This window comes from Tiliqua scincoides, chromosome 3 (assembly GCF_035046505.1).
Source record: "Tiliqua scincoides isolate rTilSci1 chromosome 3, rTilSci1.hap2, whole genome shotgun sequence".
Lineage (NCBI taxonomy): Eukaryota > Metazoa > Chordata > Lepidosauria > Squamata > Scincidae > Tiliqua > Tiliqua scincoides.
Genome location: NC_089823.1, coordinates 18,256,492 through 18,279,044, shown reverse-complemented (window position 1 = coordinate 18,279,044; position 22,553 = coordinate 18,256,492). Strand labels below are relative to the sequence as shown.

General features: G+C 41.2%; 1 protein-coding gene across 1 annotated transcript in view; it reads right to left on the bottom strand.

The window, feature by feature from the left end:
• DYNC2H1 (dynein cytoplasmic 2 heavy chain 1) overlaps positions 1-22,553 on the bottom strand; it is a 209,157-nt gene that overhangs the window by 11,495 nt on the left and 175,109 nt on the right. Inside the window, exons 85-87 of the mRNA XM_066619151.1 lie at positions 13,704-13,820; positions 5,666-5,875; positions 4,757-4,846 (exon numbers count right to left, since the gene is read on the bottom strand). Coding sequence (XP_066475248.1) covers positions 4,757-4,846; positions 5,666-5,875; positions 13,704-13,820 — 417 coding nt within the window. The remainder of the gene's footprint in view (positions 1-4,756; positions 4,847-5,665; positions 5,876-13,703; positions 13,821-22,553) is intronic.

Genomic DNA, 22,553 nt, shown 5'->3' with positions numbered 1-22,553 from the left:
GAGTGGTACCGACAGGGCATACGTGCCCTTGTGTCTCGCTGGAGGAAGGCCATAGAACTGGACGGAGATTACGTGGAAAAATAGAGAGTGTAGAAGAAACATCATTCTTTCTTGTGTGTAAGTTTCATTGTGTTCAATAAATAATTGTTGAAGAAAAAAAATGTGGTGCATTATTTTCTGGGCGACCCTCGTATATATAAACATTTCTTCTCATTTTCCAGAACTTTCTCTGGCTGATGTTGCCAAGAAAGTCCTGGAAAATGAGAAGATCAAAATCTTACGATTTGTTAGAATCCAAACAAATCGACGCGTTGAGGCCAACACACCTGATATCACATTAATTGACCACAATTCCCGATTTGTGACGTTAATTGACATTGCCATCCCTGGTGACCACAGGTGGCAGAAAAGGAACATGAAAAAATAGACAAGTACCACAAACTGTGTCTAGAAACCACCCGATTGTGGATGAAACACACTAAAGTGCTGCTAGTAATCATAGGTGCACTAGGAACCATCTCCACAAATTTTGACAACTATTAGCAACAACTGAATGCACCAGCAATTACACTCGCTGAGCTTCAAAGAGCTGCTATTATTGGAACTGCGTCAATTATCCATCAATACCTGTGATGATCCTAGGCCTCTTTGCGGGTAGTACCAGTGATACTGTGATTTTTATCTGTGTGTTCTTCTTTTGCTTCCAGTTATCACTGTAATTATTCTTAACTTGAATAAAAATGTTCTATATATATAAGCCTTAAATAGAGTTTTACATATTTCTGCAAGGTATATTACAATTTCGCTATGTACAATTAAAATGTTTCTTCATTTTAGCAACATTATTTGGTAAAAAATCCAGTAAATATTTAAAAATTAAAGTTACTAAGGGTCCAAACCTATCCAATTTTCCAGCACTGATGCAGCCACAATGCAGCCCTGAGGTAAGGGAACAAACATCCCTTACCTTGAAGAAACCTCTGTGACAGTCTTCCCACCAGTGGCGTCGCTAGGGGGTGCGAGTGGTGCGGGCCTCACCGAGTGATGCGCACTGGGGTGACACGCTAAAATTGCAGTGGTTAGGGGTGATACCATCATGTTATATACCATTGGATGCTGACTCTTCAGCAGAATGCAATGCAAAAACCAGAGTGAAAAATCTCCTATCTATCAAAAGTTATGGCCAAAAAACTGGAGAACAAAAATGCATGGAGCCCTATGGAAAGTGAAACTGAGCTGTATTGCGCATTTACTCGCAAGTAGGTGAAACTGCCTTAGCCCGTCGAAAAGGGCAGTCTGAGAGGAATCCAATGACACTGGAATGGTCCTGATCCAATGAATGCAACCCCCAAAAACACTTGAGAAGGAAGTCTCTCCCTCCAAGCAGTTGAATGTATTGAGCCCTATGGAAAGCGAAACTAAGTCTCACGGTTGTGTTTACTCATGAGTAAGCTAACATGCCTTGGCTGGTGGTCAGGCCAGGCAAAGGGGAATGTGAAGCCACCAGAATGATTCTGATCTGATGGAACTGGAGCTCGACAAATGCTCCAGAAGGCAGTCTCCCCCCCCCCCACACACACTGAAAAGGATCAAAACAAAGGATTCAGCTGATAAGGTGAACTTTTTTGAAACTTGCCAAGCCAGGTGAATTGCTGACTGAATAAAAAGTCAGGCACCTGCTTTATAATCTTCAATTAAAGAAAATTTCTAATGGCTTTGTCCTGTGATATAGATGCATAAAAAGGAATACTTAACTCAACTATCTGGAAAGTTAAGGCTGCAATCCTATGTATATTCTTCTGGGAGTAATCTCATTGAACAGAGAGAGTTAATTCTGAGTAAACATGTATAGAATTGTAATCATAAAATGCTGCATTCTAGAAAGTTTCACAAGCTATGCTTGCAACACACAGAATGTTTTGTACAAATGTGAGCATAAAAATGCATACAGATGCATATATTCTTAAATGTTCAGACTTAATCTAGTATGATACACTGCCCTTCTGCTAAACATGTAATGAGTTACAGCCCAATCCTGCGCTCCTGTGGCATGTGGCACCAAAAACGGCTTCTGCAGCATCCAACACACCCACAGTAGTTGCGGGCAGCACCTCGGGAGAAGGGGACTTTCGTCCCCTTCTCCCAGGTAAGGGAAGTAGCCCTGCAATGATTCTCCATTGACCAAAAGGTCGGCGGTCATTCATGTAGGGCGCTGAACCCTGCATGAATGCTCTGGATCCGGTGCAGCGGAGCTCTACCAGACCTGCCTCCCTCCCTCCCCCGGCATGCCTTCTCCCCACCCTCTCTCTGCCTTCTCCCCACTTCCCCTCTCCCCAGAACACCTCCTCCCCACCTGTGCTTAGCCTGGCGGTAAGCCTCGCAAACATGCCTTATGGCATGTTTGCGACACTGCGCGCCGGCCATAAGCTGGTGTGTCGAGCCCAGGATTGGGCTCTCAGTCATCTGTTGTCTGAATACAAGAGCTGCAATTTTTTTTTATGCAAGACAAAACGATTAAGCAGTTCATATTAGTATTTTAATTTTAAAATATTATGTTATTGTTTAGTGCATGCTTGACCACATGACATATACTTAAGTATATAGTATCTCTTTTCAGATCATGAATTAAATCAGAGTAAAGGGAAGATAACACATGACCTAGTTCGGAGTGTATTTTTGCTTTTGAAAAACTAGCATTAAGGAAACATATTTCAATTGAAATCGTTATTACAGGTACACATGAGGTCACATAGAACTGATGTATTTACTGAATCAACATAATCTCTGAAAAATAACTAGGTTGAGAGAAAATTAATGCTCAGTTTTGTTCTTTCTACAATAGTAAGGTCTCTACATGAATAAACTCTTCTTCTGGTTCTTGATGTTCTGTTCATTAGGAAAGAACAGATAAGAGGGATGTGTAGCAGGCCTTGTGAAAAATTTCCACATGCAGTGATTCATCTTCTGGTGATGAAGAAACTGAAGCTTATCGTCTGACATGGTGAAACAACATGGTAAACTTTTCCCTCTGGCCCTGCTGACCTGGCTAAGAGGCACCTTTTCAGGGGATGATTTTCTTATACTGAACACAGGGAGAGCAACTTTCTCTCCTCCCCCAGCTTAGTTCCTTCTCCAGTGGCTGCCTGCTTGTGTCTCATTTGTATCTTTTAATTTTTCTTTAAGGACTGGGAGCACTCTGGGTCAGCTCAGAGTTTTTTCATTAGTTTTTGATGCATACCTCATTCTTGACTTTTTGTGGTGAAAAACAATAAATAATTTTTTATTAACAATAATGTATGAGAGCCCAATCCTGTGGTCCACACTGCGCCTCCGTGGCACGGACCACAGTCGCAAACGTGCCCGGGCTGTGGAACGGCAAACGGGGCGGGGGCATTCCAGAGAGGGGGAGGGCCGGTGACATGGGGAGGGGGCGGTGAGGCCGGTGTGACGTAGGGAGGGGGGACGTGCCAGAGGCGTGCCTGGGGGCGGGCAGGAGGAGGATTCGCGGAGCTCTGCTTCGCAGGATCCTAGGCGCTCATGAAGGCTGCGTGCCTTACACGAGCACCTTTACTTTAGCGGCACCCAAAGGGCGCAGCTAAACTGAGTAGCCCCACTGCGGGGCTGCCTCCCTTACCCGGGGGTAGGAGACGAATGTCCTCTACTCCCGAGGTGCCTCCCGTGGTAGCGCAGGAGGTGCTGGATGCGGCGGCAGCCCTTGTGGTGTTGCCGAGCAGGGCCGCATAGGGCAGCTCAGGATTGGGCTGTGAGTCAATCCAGTCACTTCTTACTCTGTGAGAACACTGCCTCATCATTACCATTCTGCCTGGTTGATGGTCTGATGACACAGGGCCCAATCCTGAACAGTGTATGCACATTTGCAAGCCCTTACAGTGGGCCCAGTACTGGACCTAGCCCAGCATGAGCTTGCGCTGGGCCAGCTCCGACACTGGGCCTGTGTTCCGCCACCTGGCAGTTGCCCGGACCGCCTGGAGGCAGAAAGTTTAGTGAGGGTGTGGGGGGAGGTGAGGAAGAGGTGTTCCAGGGTTGGGGGAGATGGGGAAGGTAGGCCAAGGGCGGGGAAGAGGCATGGTGGAGGGCGGGAGCATGGCAGGGTGGGAATGGTGGAGCTCATCTCCACTGGCTCTTGAGCCTTGTGTCGGACTGCGTGTTCTGACATGGGACTCTCCGATTCTATGCCGCAGGGTGTTGCAGGTGTGCCTTATACCAAGTTTGTGATACCAAGTGCTAGCAGTATACTTGTACTGATAAGCTCAGGATTGGGATCTATTATCTCAAGGAAGTCGCTATTATCTCCACCTTATCCTTCAAATTGTGAAATAGGCATGATTCTTTCCTACCTTACAAGGTTACTGTAAGAATTTAGGTGAAACACTTAAAACGCCTAAAATAAAAGTACTTTATGACTGATAAATGTGCCATTAAAAGAAATGCAAGTCTTTCATGTGTATCTATTTTTATATTAAAGTTGCAATATCTACTTATCTTTATAGCTACAGCACAGAAGTTTAGATTCATACAGTGAAGTGTCCATGAACAACCAATCACTGGCAGAAGATAGCAGTCACATTGAGATGCCTTAATTAAGCTCTGTTCTATTTTATACTTCCTGTATTGGTAGCAACCTTGGATTATCTTTCAAAAAAGCAAGGAAGTTTAAAGAATATAAAACATATAAATAAAATAATCTGAATTTTGTTTTAGGTAATTAGATGCTTAGTGATATATTAAACTATACCTGGATAGCAAGTGCCCGTGCTACAACAGCTCTGAGATATTGTAAGGGATCTTCTGGACCTTCCCATTTGCTTTGCCATGTTAAGGGGCACTGAAATAGAGATAAGTAATAAGTAGAGATATTATCAAACTTTGCAACTCCTTGGGTTAGAATATGAACTGTCTTCAACCCAAGCAGTGTCTTTTCTAGTGGCTGTTTGCTGGTGTTGTTCTGCATTTTTTAGATTGTGAGCCCTTTTGGGACAAAGAACCATTTAGTTGTTTGATTTTCTCTGTAAACCACTTTGTGAACTTTTTTGTTGAAAAGTGGCATGTAAAATTTCTTGATGATAATGATTTATAAAGTTCACTTTGTTTATAAAGCATGTACTGCAACCCTTCCTTCAGCTTCTCTGGTTAAGTTTTTAATCTGAACCAATGAAGAACTTAATTTGTTACTCCATTCCTCCATCCGGCTCATTGGTTTGCCTCCAACCCCATTTTCTCCCATCTGTAATTTTCCAAGCTCCTCCCTCCCACTTATTCTAGACAGTCACTGACTGAGCTGGGAATAAGCCTGGATCGCAGATGAGAGCCTTTCCCTCACATAAGGAAATGAGTGAAACACTGATGCCACTAAATCCAAAATTACTTTGAGGAGGGTAGAGAGCAAAGCTGTCTACAGTGCTCTCACTGTGTGCATACATACACACATGTGCAATCACCAATATGGTCAGGGAAATCCATCAAGTCTACTTTTCTGCCCAATTATTTCTTAGGCTTGCTCCTTTTCAGACAAACAAAAACACCCACAAACAAATGAACATTACAACGTGCGTTTATCTAAATTGTTTGAGTTTGGGTTGGGATAATCCTACTCACAGAATTTAAATGTAATATGTATAACCAAGGATTTTAAATAAAACCTTACCTTCTGATTTAATAAAGCACTTGCTAGTGTTTGTACTTCTGAACTCAACAATGAGGTACCCCTTATGACTTTACTGAGAGCTGCAAGGGACTGATGAACACTCTGGACCAAGCGAATGGCATTAAACTGTTCAAGAATAATGAATGAAAGGATTGGAGAGCCTTGCCGCTCAGAAGGAGGAGACACCTTCTGATGAATCAGGTTGGAATTCTAAAGAAAAATAAAAGAAAATAATACAAATCTTTAGGAAGGTACAACTTAATGAAACTCTTCTGACAAATTATTAAATTTGTCTTCTGACAAATTATTAAATTAAATTTGGTGTGTGTCAAAGGTACACACCAGTGCAACAATATCAATGGGAAATATCAATACTTAGTGCCTGATGCCTATATACAGGTAGGTAGCCTCGTGAACTGTATTTTCCACCCTTAATGGTGCCAGCAACTCCACTGCAGCAGTGTTCCAGACATAGGGAGGGGAAGTACAGTAGATTAAGATCCAAGATCCAAGCCATAGATTAAGATCCAAGCCATAGAAGAACTTGAGAAACAAATTGTACATCATAATGCCACTGAAAAGTATGAGAGGACAAGCTTGTATTTCCACACAGGTAATTACAAACATTGGTGTCATCACTAGTTAAATCTTAACATGCATCAGGAAGATGAGTAAACTAAAATTTAAAAAGACTATAATAAGAGAATTATACTGGATGAATCTGAAACCCATATTTTGGGAAAACATCTGAAGCTGTAGCTTAAATGCAGCTAATTAGAGCTTCCTCTTCAATAATCAATGTTCTTAAATTCTCATAACTCTGCAAATTGCTCAACTAAAGCCATTAGCGGAAAATTACTCCTAACAATTTTCTCAGGATTCTGAATTTTTTCAAAATCAACCAGTAAAATCATATTACATAGATAATGAAAAAGGAATTAGACTAAACGTTGTACATAAATGCTAAGTATATAGCAATCAAAATTTCGTCTTTGAAACACAGTTGTACCATAAGTTCAGTCACTTTTACCCATTGATTTGCAGTTGGTTCTGCTGGAAACTAGGACCCAACCTCTGCTGAAAAAGCAGCTCCTGTAAGCCTGTGTGAGCAGTATAACAGAGGGACCACAAACTCATGCATATGTGCAGTTCTCTCCCATGAAAAGAAAAATACATATATTATCCCTTGGCATATCCTTTGGCATATTATTGGAGTTGACCCTGAGCATACTGTTTGTGTAGTGCTTTATTTATTTAAATAATTTATACCCTGCCTTTCCCATTCCAAAGCAAATGCCCAAGGTGGCTTACAAAGTGTTCACAAAATACAATATAACAGTAATATTCTCAGGCTAGTGCTGGTCTCCATAGGTTCTGTTGTAATAGGCTCCCTCTGGTCTGAGCACCTCTTCTTCTTTCCACCATCAGTATGTGAAGATCTCCCTCAGGCTTTAGAGAACGTATTTTAATTTTCATGGAACTAAAAAGGGTTCAATAATTTTCATTGAACTAAAAAGAGTGTTGCATATTACCCAAGCTTAATTTATATTTCCACAAATACAGCACAAAAAGACCGACAGATAATGTCCTAGCTTTTTGAACTGAGAAGCTTATACTTAAATAACTAGAAAGTTATTTTTAATACAAGAAAAAGAACTAAAATTAGAAAAGAGCAAGTTAGGGCACAATCCTAAGCCCTTATGTCAGTGCTTTCCAGCACTGGCATAGCAGTACCAATGGGACATGTGCTGCATTCTGCAGTTGGGTGTCACTTACAAAAGCCTCCTCAAAGTAAGGGAATGTTTGTTCCCTTACCTCGGAGCTTCATTGCCCTTATGTCAGTGCAATGAAAGCACTGACAGAAGGGGTTAGGATTGCACCCTTAGCCAGCTTAATACAAATAATACCACACCCTGAAGTCTGTGAACATTGAACAGCACACTTATCTTTGAATGGTCCAACTATTTGTTTATTAATTCATATGCTTCTTTAGTTTATCCAAAAACAAGGTGCGGCCCAACTTTTATGACAAAAGTTTCATGTAAGTATAGAAATCCAAGTGCACCCTCCCATGTGCCCCAATTCGATGATCCTGTCCTACATTACTTAAGGCATTTTTTTTCCTAGCCCTGCTCCAATACTAAAATGAGCAGGCCTGGAAAGAATAGTGTCTAAGCTATGGCATGTGGCAAGATAATGTGAAGAGTGCCTTCTGTTTGCATGCATCTTTTGTTGTGAAAATTAGATGCTCCTTTATAGGCATGAATGACACACATACATGAATCAGCAGCAATGGCTGCCCTTACCAGAGCTAGTCTGGCTCCATAATGTTGCATCATTCTTGGCACTACTGTTAAAGGCTAGCATGCCTGATCTTCTGCAAAAGAATCCTGTACTAGTGCTAATGAGAATACAAACAGATAAAATTAGAATCTATAAATGATTGATATGTGACATGTGCATAGAAAGAAGCAAAAAAAAAAAAAAAAAAAAGATCCAAAACACACACTGACAGTAAATTGTCAAGAAAAAAGGGGGGTAATGTGTTTTCCTTGAGGCTGATGAATTTTGCTTTTTGGATGCTCCAGCTCCCTTGGCAGATAGATATGACACATTGAAGCAAAGGAACATGCTGCTCTAGGTACCTTCCAAATCCAATTTTAATTATTCCCCTCATCAAGCAACAGCTCAGGGTTAGGACATACAGGATATTCAACCACCATGCTGATCCATGGGTCAAATTTTGATCCTCATGTTCCCTGTGTTAACAGTGAGATCACATATTTGGAGAAAAACACCATCAGAATTGGCACCAATATTCAATAAACAGCTCTACGCCCACCAGGTTCTTTCATTCTGCGGCTGAGGCTCCATAAAGTGTATAATTCATGGAATGTAAATTCAGACGGAATGGGGAGAACTATTTTTAGCTGCTCTAAGGTAAGCCTCCATCTTCTAGTCTCTAACATTCAATTATGTGCACACAAAATGGATTGTTATCTAGTGGAAAGGTACAAAGATGTTCCTTCCAAATAAAATGTTACATGAATTAAAATCTTCTGTTTAAACGGGGTCCCTACCTAATTCACACTCAGTGTTAAATTGAAAGTAAGACCATGCTATTTTGTTTGTTATTTTTTTATTTTGTGCGGGGTTGTTTCCCTTCTCCCAAGGTGCTGCCTGCGGTAGCCCAAGGCGCGCAGGATCCGGCGGCAACCGTTCACGGTGCCACTGTGGCTGGGCACCCTGGGCAGCTCAGGATTGGGCTGTGACTTGTTTAGAATTTTAATTTAATAAGTGGAGTGAATTTATCACATAAACTGTCAGATTCAGTAGTGACAACTGTTTCTTCACTTGTCATTTTTGACCCAAAAGATGCTTCATAAAATGGCCTGAGAGCTGCAATTGATTTACAGCCCAATCCTATCCACACTTTCCTGGGAGTAAGCCCCATTGGTTCTAATGGGGCTTACTTCTGAGTAGACAAGCATAGGATTGGGCTGTTAGGTGGCTTTTCATGTCCTACCTTTATCATGCTCTTCTCAGACACCATTACCAATAGAAATAAAACTAAACAGGAAAATTCAGTCAAAATTTTTTATGTTTGCAGTCATGATTTCTATCTTCAGCCTGCACTGGTCCTTTGTTTATATAGTGCATTGTCTCAGCACCAATCCATGTCAATTGTGTTTGATGGCAGAAGCAGGAAAAGAAAGTTTCTTACTATGAATTCTAATCCTCTCCTAAGAGGCATTCCAAAATAAAGGGATGGCTGTGCCTCATGAATGAGTAGGTAGGGACAATATCTTGAAACAGTTTTTCCAAAGATAGGTCTGTCCTGTGATTGGAATGGAGAAGCAAAAGCAACTCCTAACTATAGGAAAACAAGAATTACTGTATACTGGGATACGACAAACATTATCCACAGTGAGAAGCCTACTAGTCTCTTGTGACTCTCATATACTTTGTGTGCATAAGATATCAGGATGTAAAAACAAGCAGTACCATGCTAAGGTGAATATCTAGGCCTGAACACCATCCTTACGAAAAATGCACAGTTCAGGTCTGAAAGAGACAGTCTCTAATTCTGAGACCACCTTATTGAAATGGACATTAAGCAGTGGGTCCACAGAGCAACCCCATAAGAAATGTCAGACCCCAGAGTCAATGAACTCATGAGAGCTCAGAGTCCATGTATGGAATCAGTGGACCGCGGGGCACAGAACTGAAAAGGATCTGGAAACTCAAATCTAGAACATATTCTGGCCCCTCAGAGTTCTGTCCCTTTCCCCACATCATGAGAGAAACATCCCCCAAGTTGTTTCATACATTTACTGGTGGAGATGCTCCATGAAGAGAACATCTTCCTTAGAATAAGCTCATCTAACTTAACTACTGACAGGCAGAACATCTCTGGAGTTCATTCTGACTTTTGAATCAAGATCCTGCCAAGTCAATCTTCCACCAAGCTGATGGAGTTCACAAAGTGTTCCGTTCTAATATTTCTGATAGTAGATGAGTCTCATCCAGGCAGGCATATCAGTAACCTCCTTGAGAAGCAACTGAGATACTTATGAATGAGATGTGGTTATTGACTGCCTGTCTCCCAAAGGCTAGCAGGATCAGTTTGATGGTTGAAGGTTATGCCTTGTCTTGATTACTTTGATATGAACAGAATATTGGAGTAGTGGAAGGATCTCACTGCTGATTTTGCACTTCAGAGGCTCTTATAATGTCTCTAAAGTGCAGTGTGAAGGGTCATATTGACCCTACTTCTGAGCAGAAGTAAGACAAGAAGCAGGAACTTGTCTATGTATTCTAAGTCGGGAAGTGAGGGTGAGGGTCTATTTCCAGAAACAGGAGGGGCAGTTGCCGTAATGCAGGTCGCCTAATAAGAAAATGAAAGCAATTACATTAGTGATACTTTGTCAGTGTATGTAGCCTCAGTATTTAGAGTTTGAAGAAGATAAAATTGCTTTGGAGAAAAAAATACAATCACTTGTTTCACCTAAAGAGTAGGATATAAGGAATTTAGAGCCCAATCCTGGACTCGACGAGCTGGCTTAGTGCCAGCATGCACTGTCACACATGTACTGTAAGGCACGTTTATGAGGCCTAATGCCAGGCCAGTGCCCGTGCTAGCCCAGCACTGGGTTAGTGCCAGGCGGGCGCCCAGACTCTGCTGCTCGGCAGTCGCATGAACCGCTGAGCTTCAGAGAGGAAAGCGGGGGCAGGGGGGAGGCAGAGAGGAGGTACTCCACGGAGGGGGGAAACACGCAGAGACTGGGGAGAGGGCGGGGGGAGGCATGCCGGGGGGGAGCGGGGAGGGAGGGAGGTGGGAATGGTGGAGCACAGCTCCACTGGATCCTGAATGTTTGTGTGGGGCTTGTTACTTCCCTTACCCAGGGGAAGGGGATGAAAGTCCCCTTCTCCTGAGGTGCTGCCCGCGGCGGCCCAAGGTGCACAACATGCGGCGGCAGCCGTTTTCGGTGCCGCCGTAGCCGCACGCCCTGGGAGCTCAGGACTGGGCTGTTAGCTGACTACAGAATTAGAATCCAAGCAAGTCAAGAGCTTGGATGTAATTTTCAATGTAATTGAAAAGTTACAAAGCAGGTTACCAGCCTCCCAACATTTTCCCAGCAAACAGGAAATGTTTTATATTGATTATTTGCACAGTGAAATTATATTTTAGGTGAAACATTGAGATATACTAAACAGAACTATCAAAATTCTTTAAGAAGCTTGTAAAATTTCCTCTCTTAAGAATTATAGTTAAAATAGTTCAGCAGTAAATTGTTTATATTTTTCTAAATATAAGAAGAATGTCAGAAAGAACGGTACCTATGCTGATTAGTATTCTAGAGAAAAAAACTCAAGTTTGAAATAACAATCAGAAATAAAAGTTTTTACAGCAACTCATGTTAATTTTAAAAGAATAACTTGTCATAACTTACAGCCCAATTCTATTCAGCTTTCCAGCACTGATGCAGCCATGCCAACGGGACGTGCTGCATCCTATAGTGGGGAGGCAGTCATGGAGACCTCCTCAAGCAACATTGTGGCTGCACAGGTGCTGCAAAGTTGAATAGGATAGGGCCCTTAGTGTTCAAATCTGAAATTCTTAAAGCTATGAAAAATGAGTCGAGACACTGTTTGTCAAAACAAAATCCAAAGGCTGTCTGCAGCATTATCCAGTCTCACTATTACCTCACTATTACCACTATCACCTCCTAAAGACACAGACTTCCCTTCTTAATTTTCTGTAACTTATTGTTCAAATATTACAAAATAATCAGAAGGCACATTTAATATCCACACAGATAATGCAAATTCAGCCACATTTATGTGAAGCAGGGAACACTGGCAAAAGGCAGGGTATGAAAATAAATACTATAACTAAAAGGAATATTGCATAATTTAGTATAATCACCTTTTAACAAAGATTCCCTGATCTTACCGTGGTACTTACAGATATCTATTTCCCTACCTTCATTTAAGAAAGAGAAAGCAAGCAAAATTATATACAGGTGCACAATTGTATTGATGGAGGGTCCATTCCAGAAAACCCCCCCCCCCCCAATACCTAAATTCACTGATACGAGGAGATGCCTACCCTCACCCTCCAGAGGTACATTCATTCACGGCCTATGCAGGGCTCAGATAGCAACCTAGAGGCATAAAAACATCACTTCTGTCTTTTTTCGTAAAACCAGAAGTGACTTTTTTTTGCCTCTAAAGCCCTGTCTGAGTCTAGCCAAGGCCGCAGATGGACATCCACGGCCTCTGCTGGGCTCAAAGGACCCCCTGAAGGCAAGCACCGAGGGGCATGCGCGGGTGGTCTTGTTGACCCAATCTGTGGATAAGTGAATCTGCGGATACAGTACAGTATGCTGTACAAAGGCTGCAGGTATTCTGAAATATCACCCTGAAAAACCAGTGCAATTGCACAGCAAATTATTCAAAAATTAGCCACAATATTAGTGCATGATTTTAATAGGTACATATAAGTGCATTTATGATAAGAATAGTAAGCACTTACACAGTGAAACATCTCTTATGCAAACTCCTCTTACTATGGACATTATACCCTCCACTAGACACCTGCTTTTTATAAATGTTTTATGACTCTGCTTTTCTCTCTATCCTGCACATTCTTTTGTTAAAGACAATTATTATGTCTCCCCAGGGGCCTCAGTACTGGGAATTAAATTAAATGCACAAGATTTTTCACTAAATACTGGAAAAATGCCCTGAAGCACAGATTTTTAGAATGTTTTAACAAAGTTTTAAGCCCAGAGCTAATTGCAGTTAATTAAACAGCAAGTGCTATTTTTGATAGGAAGAAAAATAAAACATATGATACAAATTAAAATTTCTTTGTTTTATTAAAATCAGTTTTTGGGAAAGCCAGTGATGCACTGAGGTCAGGACAATGCTCCATGGATGACGGGCTGTGTTGGTGTTTTCATGGATGCTGTCAGTTACTGGGAGGGCTATGCCATTGTAGCATTGCCTGAAAGGGCTTAGGATATGACAGCCAGGGCCTAGGAGAGGGGGATAAAAGGGGTAATTTATACCCAGGCCCAGGGTCAAACAGGGGGCCCAGGAGCCAAAGAAGGGGGCCCAAAAATTTCCTGAGATCATGTTTTCCTATCCACTCAGACTTGTTGCCTGCACAGGATACTAGGGACACTACCACGACGAGGGATGCTGGGGACACTACTGATGTCACATGGGTTGGTAGACATGGGCTCCAAAGCCTTTTCCTGCTGTCGCTACCCTCCCCCCACCCTGTTTCACCCCTCCCTACCCCTATTCTGCTCATCCGACACCAACTTCCCCTGTCCTGTTTCACCCATCCCCCTTTGCAAAGGGGCCCAAAAGAAACTTTGTACCCCCTGATAAAATTCCTCTCAGAGCCCTGAGGACAGCTATTGCACTGGTGTTGTTGCATCACTGGTATGGTATCTGAATAGAACTGGCTTGTTTGTCTGCTATTTTAAAGATAAAATGGAAATATTTTTCTAATTGACTTTACCTGATTAAGCTTCTTCCATAGGTTAAGGACAGGAGAAAGCTCATTAGACCAGATTTCCCTGTCAAATTTGCAACCAGCAGTTACAGATCTGCTCAAGATCCGGAGTTGTGAAATTACCTGTAAGATAAAAAGATAAAATTACAAAGTGTGCCAACATTCAGACAACCCTTTAGTAGGGTCGCAGATGTCAAATCAGAGATTTCTTCCTCAGGAAAAAAATTTCAAATAATTCAAGACTATAGAGTCACACATATGCACATTTATTTTGCTAGTACCCCTGCCAAGGCTGCAGTGCTCTAAGCAGTTATGTCTGCACATGTATCGTTAGGATCACAGCACTCATAAATGTATATAAGATTACTGGTTGTCTAGGGGCAAAGCCTGTGTGCTGTGGGTAGGGCAAGAGAGCAACTACAAAATACTCAGATGCCATTTCAATTGAGCCAAAGGTACAAGGAATGTTTTGGGTCTGTAGGAACAAGTAGTGGGAGGAAAGCTAAGAAGTTGATACTCCCTAGGCCTCTCTGGTGGGCTTCAAAAGGAGGGAAAAGCCAAAGCCTACTCATGACTCCGTTCTAGGTTTTTTCCACAAATAAGCATTAAAACAGATTCTGTTTCTTAGAGATGATCCTACAATAGAAAATCAAGTGAAATGATTAATGTAAATTAATTGTTCAGATTTCTTTTAACTATTAACAATGTCTGAGATTTTCACTTCTAATCCATTGTTGCTGAACACTCTTTTTTCTTAAAAAAAAGTTTTTTTCCTGCTGTATTTTCACACCAATAAACTGAGATACCACAACAGTATACTTCTTTTCTGCTTACATGTGGTATTTAAAGAGGCTACTTCTAAGGTTTTCAAACCAAAGTCTGATTCCTGTTTTGCTTGGCCTCACTTCTGTAATAAATAGACATTAGTCTTTCCATAAGTCTGAACTATTTAGGGCCCAATCCTATCCAATTTTCAAGGGCTGGCACAGCTGTGCCAACGGGGCATGCACTGCATCCTGTGGTCGGGAGGCAGTCATAAGAGGCTTCTTCAAGGTATGGGAACATTTGCTCCCTTACCATGGGGCTGCATTGCAGCTGTACCGGTGCTGGAAAGTTGGATAGGATTGGACCCTTAGTTGTTAAGCACCCAGAATTATGCACTTAAAGTCCACTTGTTTCTGCATTTTTGACTAATTTTTTAATCTTGCAAAATGTGTGATGATGCAGTGTTTCATTTTCTTTGTTTGTCTGATAAATTATAGGCTGTTGTTTGGTTCAGTGAAAGTAAATTAAAATAATTTATCAGCCTTGCTAGAACATGAAACCTCACTTGTTGGTAGTCTGTGGAAGTATTATTTTAAGTTTTATTGTTGTTGCTATCGATTAATTTGCCGAACATTGTGGAAAATAGATTAGAACTTCAAAAGAACACACATGAAAATGGAAAAAATAGCTTCAACATTTCCTTTCTCGAATTGGAAACAGAAGATTTTGAATTTTAATGAAAAAAATGTCATAGTGTGTTTTGTTGCCTCACAAATACAAGAGGAAACCTTGTGCTTGATGAGAAGTCTAAACTATATTTCTATTCCTATACAACAAAGATTTTAGAATTAGATGCCTCTGTGTCATTCTAAGACATTATTTATTTTAAATAATTTTATTTCACCTCTTTCAACAAGCAACTGAAAGCAGCTTACAAAAGAAACAGATCAAATTCAAAAAGTAAAAACCACCACACAACAATTCAGTGCAATGCACAAGATACACAACAACAAACTAAAACCAACACAGAAAATCTTACAAGCAGCGCAATCCTAAGCTGCACTTGGGCCAGTGCAAGACCCTTGCGCTGGCCCAGGAGGGTCGCAAACATGCCATAAAGTACATTTGTGCCTCCTCATGAGCAAGCTGTGCTGAATCCAGCCTCCGAGGTGGCTTGTGTGGCGAGCCTTGCATCGGTCTAGCTGGGCAGATGAAAGGCTTTGGGGTGGGTGGGGAGGAGGCAGGGCAGTTATGCCGGATCCCAATCCCAAAACGCTCCGCTCTCCTCGGACTTGTGCCACCTCAGGAGGTGGCGTGTGTCTGAGTAGACCCATAGAGGCCAGGGCACCTTGCCCAGGGATAAGTGGAAAAGTTTCCCCGTGCCTCTGGTTGAGCCGATTCTGACCCCTATCCTACACTGGATACAGTTGCAAGCCTCTTGGCTTGCCTGTTCCAGTGTAGGGCAGAACTGCGCCCTAAATCAACAAAACCTGAAAACACTTTAAAAAGCCAGATCTTGGCCAGTCTGAAGATAGAAACAACAGTGCCATATGGGCCTCCCTAAAAAGGACATCCCACAAAGGTGGCACCACCACAGAGAAGACGCTGCTCCTAGGAGAAAGAGCAGGGGCCACTTACAGAAGAAGGTGGCCCTTCAGATATTCATACCCCAAGCTGTTTAGAGCTATAAAAGTTAGTAACCTGAAGATCAAAAACAAATAGCCAACAAGTTTCCCAAAGCTCTCCAGAGGTCACCCCACACAGAGTGTGCTACCATAATTGTTATACAGCAGAGAACAAAAAGCCTGTCAAATGAATTTAAGTTTACTAGCTAATCTGGAATTGATGGTTCTCTCAAGAAAAGGAATATGCAAGTAAGGACTAGTAACTCCTCTCACACACCACTAGAGCTACACAGAAGATGTAAGCTTCAACCACAGCCCTTTCCTGCTATGTGTGTTATCAAGGAAGGACAGGTAAAAATTTGTGATACTGAAAGGAGACTTTGGTACAGAGCGTGAGGCACTAAACTGAAATACTCTGAAAATGCTAAAACTGTCAGAATTTCAGGCCAAGAGGCGCAATGAGACCTGACCACAGACTACTGCAGTGGTTCTCAATCTTTCCCGCCCCATGACCCACCTTCAGCATCGAGCTCAGCAACCTGGAACATCAACATGTCATGGCCAAAACTTTGGGATTGCTGAGCTTTCATTTTTTTTTTAAACATGAAAATCCTGCTGCTGGAGCCTCTGTGTGGTGGCCTTTGGCTCATTCTGTGCCTTGCCTTTTCTTGTTCTTGTTGACAGGTTTTCATCAGCAAGAACATGACGCAACAAAGCTCAGAGCAGACTGAAGACAGCCAAGCACCTAAAAAAAGTGAATGCTTGGCAACCCAGAAGTTTTGATCCATTGGTGGATGGCATTACACAACCTACCAAAAGTCAGGTTACAACCCACTTGTGGGTCACACCGCACAGTTTGAGAAATGCTGCCTTACTGTATATGTTGTGCTGCTCTGCTCTGCATTTTGCTGCTTTTATGGCACACTGCTTTACGCTTTGTATTTTATTGCAATTTATATTTATGTATTGCACCTTGTTTGCAAAGGGAGAAGCGGGATATAAATCTTCATAATAAATCATACATGCATTTCTCCAAAGTGGTACAGAATGCGTTTTTGGCGCAAAACAGTTTTGAACAATGAGTGATGTGGAATTACCTTGCAATTAAGCATGACTAGATATTAACACTATCTAACTCAGAGAAAGACAATTGATTACAGATAGCTACCGAACTGCAACAGTATGACAAATTCTCTAATGAGAATACTCATTAACTGTACAATTGGCTGATCAGTTTTCTGTAAACTGAAATATTACTTCAAAAGTAATATTAATGGTTACTAAACTTTGAATTGTGGATAGCTTCTCTCCATTTTCTTTGTGGAAGACAAATGAGACATAAGCTTCCCATAAAATAAAATCTGGAACTAGCTATGCTACTCAAGTTGCAATCCTAACCACACTTTCCTGTGAGTAAGCCCCATTGAACAAAATAGGACTTACTTCTGAGTAGATCTGGTTAGGATTGTGCCTTTACACAACTACAGTTTGGTACACAAGAGAGAAAAAGTTCTATAACTTAGAAAGTCCAGAGATGGGCCAAAGGAATCTCTTAGTTATAAGCTCCAAAGCCATGATTCCTCATGTCATAAATAATTTAGGTGGCTGAGTGGGTCGAGTCCCCACAGGGATCTCAATATCAACTGAGGTGCTTCCTAAATCATTAGGAAAAAGTTCTGAATAATTTTGCTCATTCATCAACAAAAGTTTTGCTACATTAATAAAGCACTAAAAGAGGAAAATGCACCCTTTGTCATTGAGAACAAATAAAAGAATCTGCAGGAAAAACAGCTGTCAATTCCTGAAAAAGAAAACTTCAAACCAAGAAAGTATTCTTATACAAATGGCAATTTATGATTGAAACTCTTGTAACATAAAGAACAAGAACACCCTATGCATGTCTACTCAGAAGTAAGCCCCATTATTGTCAATGGGGCTTATTCCCAGGTTAGTGTGGATAGGATTGTGGCCTAAGGGCCCAATCCTCCTAGTGCCAGTGGAGCACCAGAGCACCACTGCTTGGCAGTTGAATGGACCATTGGGCAGAAGAGAGGTAGGTGAGGGTGCGAGGGGAGGCGGCGCCCGACACGAAGGCTCTTATGTCTACGGCTCTTACTTCTGCGCCAAACTTTGAATCATTGTAGAAGACAAAAGTTCCTTTCTCCCGAGGAGGCAGTGACAGCTGCCTGGGGTGTGCTGGATGCTGCAGCAGCCATTTTCGGCGCCGCTGCAGCCCCGCGCACTAGGCAGCTCAGGACTGGGCTGCCCAACACTTCAGCAGAGCACAGAAGTCAAAGTTCCATGTGTGATACACAGAAGATGACCTATAGAACTAGTGCTTTCTTTACATATCACTATCTGATGGCTCCAATTTATCTTGTCCCTGACACATACTTGAAAACTGTTCCATCAACTGAGGAAGGCCATAAAGAGGGGAACAGCTATTCACTTTTCTGAGAAATTGTTTTAGCCATGACTACTATATACACTCCTAGAAATAAGTAATGCTCTGGGAAATGGAGGACATAATTTCAATTAACAATACTGAAGTATTAATTATGCTGCCATCCCCAGTTTGAACTATTAATATTTTCAAAATGATTAGTACGCAATGCTTAGATCTCTTGCTGTGCCAAAACTCCCTGCTAGGTTCCAGGAATCAGTTAAGTCTGCTTTACTTTACATGGGTGTAAATTAGAGCTGCTGGCAGTTTCATCAGACCAGAAACATTTTTACATATTTGTGCCAAGTTCTCCTTGCAAATGTGACAGACACATTTTTTCTCCTGAAAACAATCAAGCTACTCAAGTTCTCCCTTAGTGTACCTTTCCTTCTCTCTCTCTCTTTCTACATTAGTAATACATTTTATGTTTACAGAAATAGGGCAGATTAACTCTTGCTGTGCCCAGCCACGTCACTAAGTCCACAAATGAGGGGGAACCTATGGCTTGCCTCTGGTGTTCATACTACTCCAGCTGAATCTTGGCCAAAATAACTTAATTTTGAGAAATCATTCCCTGATGAAAACAGAGGAAGGGCAAGTTGGTAGCATGTGAAGCAAACAAGCTGGAGAGGCCAGATTTCCTCCGCAAGAATCAGCCCTGCATTTCTACTTGAGAAAAATAATGTCTTTACCATGTTGCTCAGAAAGCAATGTTACTTCTTAAAACCCTCTCCCATCTTAAAGTTCATCTTATCACAATACAAACCTAAAAGCTATAGCAAATCTACCCAAATTAATGAACCCTACCTCAGGTCCAAATCTTCCCATCCATGAAAGACTAGCCTTTAGGAGCAAATCAAACTCTCCATGGGTCTTATGGCTGAACCAGAATGCATGCATACATAATTCTGATGCTCCTTCATACACAATAAGTACAAATATTCATAGGTGGCATCTTCTGCAATATGCTACTGAATACCAAATACTGGGGACAAACAGCTACTGTCATTGAGTCCTGATGTAGGTTTTCTAGAAGCATCTGACTTGCCTCTATAAGAATCAGAATGCTGGACTAGATGAAACTTGTTTGATCTAATTAGTATTTATCCTTATTTTCTTATACATACAAACACCAAGTCACTTTCCTTAAAACAGTACATTAGCAGGGAGATCTAGCTTTTTTCCCTCATGACACTGTGAAGAAAACTCCTTACAAGGGTTTTACCGCCATTGTTCAAGGAAATGTAGGCAGGGGAGGGGTTCCAATAGTCCAGAACTTTTGGAAATCAAAGTTTCATGCAACAAGTAGACCACTGGAAGGATCTGAAAGTCTTAATTGGACAAAAAAATCATATTAACTAAAATGTGCTTCATGTTACAGAAACGTCATGTTACGTTTATGTCCAAACTATTATTCAAAAACAATCTCCTGCATGCAGTCCAATTCAAAAACAGATGTGACTTTTTCTGTGCTAAATATGATTGAAATACAGTGAAGAACAATTTATTTTAATAAGTCACATACTATAAACATACATTATATTTACAGATGGATGATAAAATTAAGTTTTGTAGAGATTCTGAAGGATGGTCTCTTCAAAGTCCCTCTGTAGATATTTAAAAGTATAAAAACTATAATAGAAATGTTTTCTTCCCCATAAAATATATCAATAATCCCTTTTCTACCTGCACAGCACTGAGAAAACAACAAGTCAAGTACTCTACTGCCATCTACCAGATTAATGTTGTAATCCTAAACAGGTTTACCTGGGAGTAAGTTCCACTGAATATAGTGGGACTTACTTCCAAGTAGACATGAATAGAACTGCACTGCTAGTTACTTTTACACACACACACACACACACACACACACACACACACACACTGGGGCTGCACCCGATGACACACATACAGGGGGGTGATACCATTACTTGCCAATGTTTTTTAAATCTTGGTATTTTCAAATAATATCATCATGTTACATATCAATCAATTTGTAATTTCATGCAGAATGCAATGAAACAAACTGCATTGAAATATCCCGATTCTATCAAAAGATATAGCCAAAAAACCAGCAGAGGCAGGGCAATGGTATATCACCATGCCCACCGCCTGGGGAGTTGCCCTGTCCACTGCATGGGAGGAGGTCCATCATAGGAGTGACTTGTTGGTCTCCCACACCGGGTGACGCAAACCCTAGCTATGCCACTGCACTGCAGTATTTTACATAAAACAACGACACTTCTATTCAGTTACTACAAGGATACTCTGGGAAGGCAAAAATGATGAAAAAAGGTGTTGTTAGGTGTAGGGTGAAATGCCCTTTCCTTATGACTTTGTACATACTAGACTGACTTTCACTGTACACAAAAAGTGCTGCATTCATTCATAAGTATATGATAGATCTGGAAGTATATGATAGATCTAGAAGTGTACAATGCACTGGCAAAGGCTCAGGGTTAGAACCATATTGGGATCCACACTGGGATCAGTGTAGAGCTGAGGAAGACCGGATGGCAAGCAGTCTCCTTTAAGGATCTGATAAAGTAGATCAAGACTGGCAGTCTGAAAGCACAGTTATCCAGTAATTCATTAGTACACAGCATTTTGTAGCTGAGTAGATAGCTGATAAATTGTCAAGGCAGACAGGTAGGTAAATAGTTTTCTGTCTGTGGGGAGTTTGGAGGTTTTTCTTTTTTTCTTTACCCTTTTAAAGGGCATTCAAAACTGGAATCCACCACCTGCAGTGTGAAGCAGTACAGTCCATTCTAGGAATTCAGCAATTTGTCATCTAATCTCTTCATGAAAAGTACTTTTGTTTCAAGTACTGTATAGAGAACTAACCAGCATAAGCTCCCTCATTACATGCAGCATCATATTTACATTTTTTATTTCCTGGTTTGGTCAAATAATATGCAATTAGACTAACAATGCATGTATACATCTATACATGTTTCAACAGGAGTTCCACTGTATTCAATGGGACTTACTTCACGTGAACGTGTATAGGATTGTTGCCCAAAATGTCTTTTAGCAGGTGTTGGTAATAAAGATCCCAACACACAATAATGCCATTCATATTAAAAGGACAGTGAACATTATGCACAGATTGTTTCAGTACACTTCTAAAATATGCATTCTAGTCTTGTACATGTCCAAATGATAATTTATGGCAGTGATTTGCAAGATGAGGTTTTTACTAAGTATCAGAAGTAAAATGCACAGGCTTTATACTATGTCAAGGAACTGCATCAGCATATTTTTCAAGGGAATTAGGTCTTAAAAGCTTGAATATAAATCACAGGGGAGATGCTAGCTTATGCAATTTTAACTTAAGCAAACTAAGAGCGAACCTCTCTGTCACAGTGAAAAACCTGTTCAATTCTACCAGCTGTGAATATGAATATAATCAGATTTCAAACCTCTGTGCCACTTGTTCTTTGAAAATGCCATGGATTGCATTTTATTAGCAATACAGCCAGTCAGTTTTTATGTGTTTATATCTATAAGTCATTACAAAGAAGCAAAAGAAAGAAAAAAGGGTGCCTAGCAAAAGTACATTGATGGGTGTATTATGTATAAATGGTACAACTGAGAGCATTCATTTGTACTGCTGCAGTTACAAAAACCTAGACAGTCCCATCAGTATTAAAGGAAAAATCTTGGAATTGACTTTAATTTCTGTTTATGAACATTAGATTTGATACAAATACACTCTACAGAAATGGTACACCCACACATGGATAGTCAAAGGAACCATACATGGTTTAGTCAAAGGAAGGGTTGGGAAGGAACGTGTCCAGCAAGCATTCTAGAACTTCTGGCAGTGAGCAGTCATCAAAGCAAAGGCTGCATATCCGCAACCAAGAACAAGAACCAAGAAGTGGAGAACAAGGACAGTCAAACAGAACAAAGGCAGACCTGAACAGATTGCAGGGACTTGTTGCAACAGGATCTTAGATTCAGCTGGTTCCGTATTTACTCTTCCTGGGCTTACCTCTCAGGCTCCTTCATGAGGTGCAG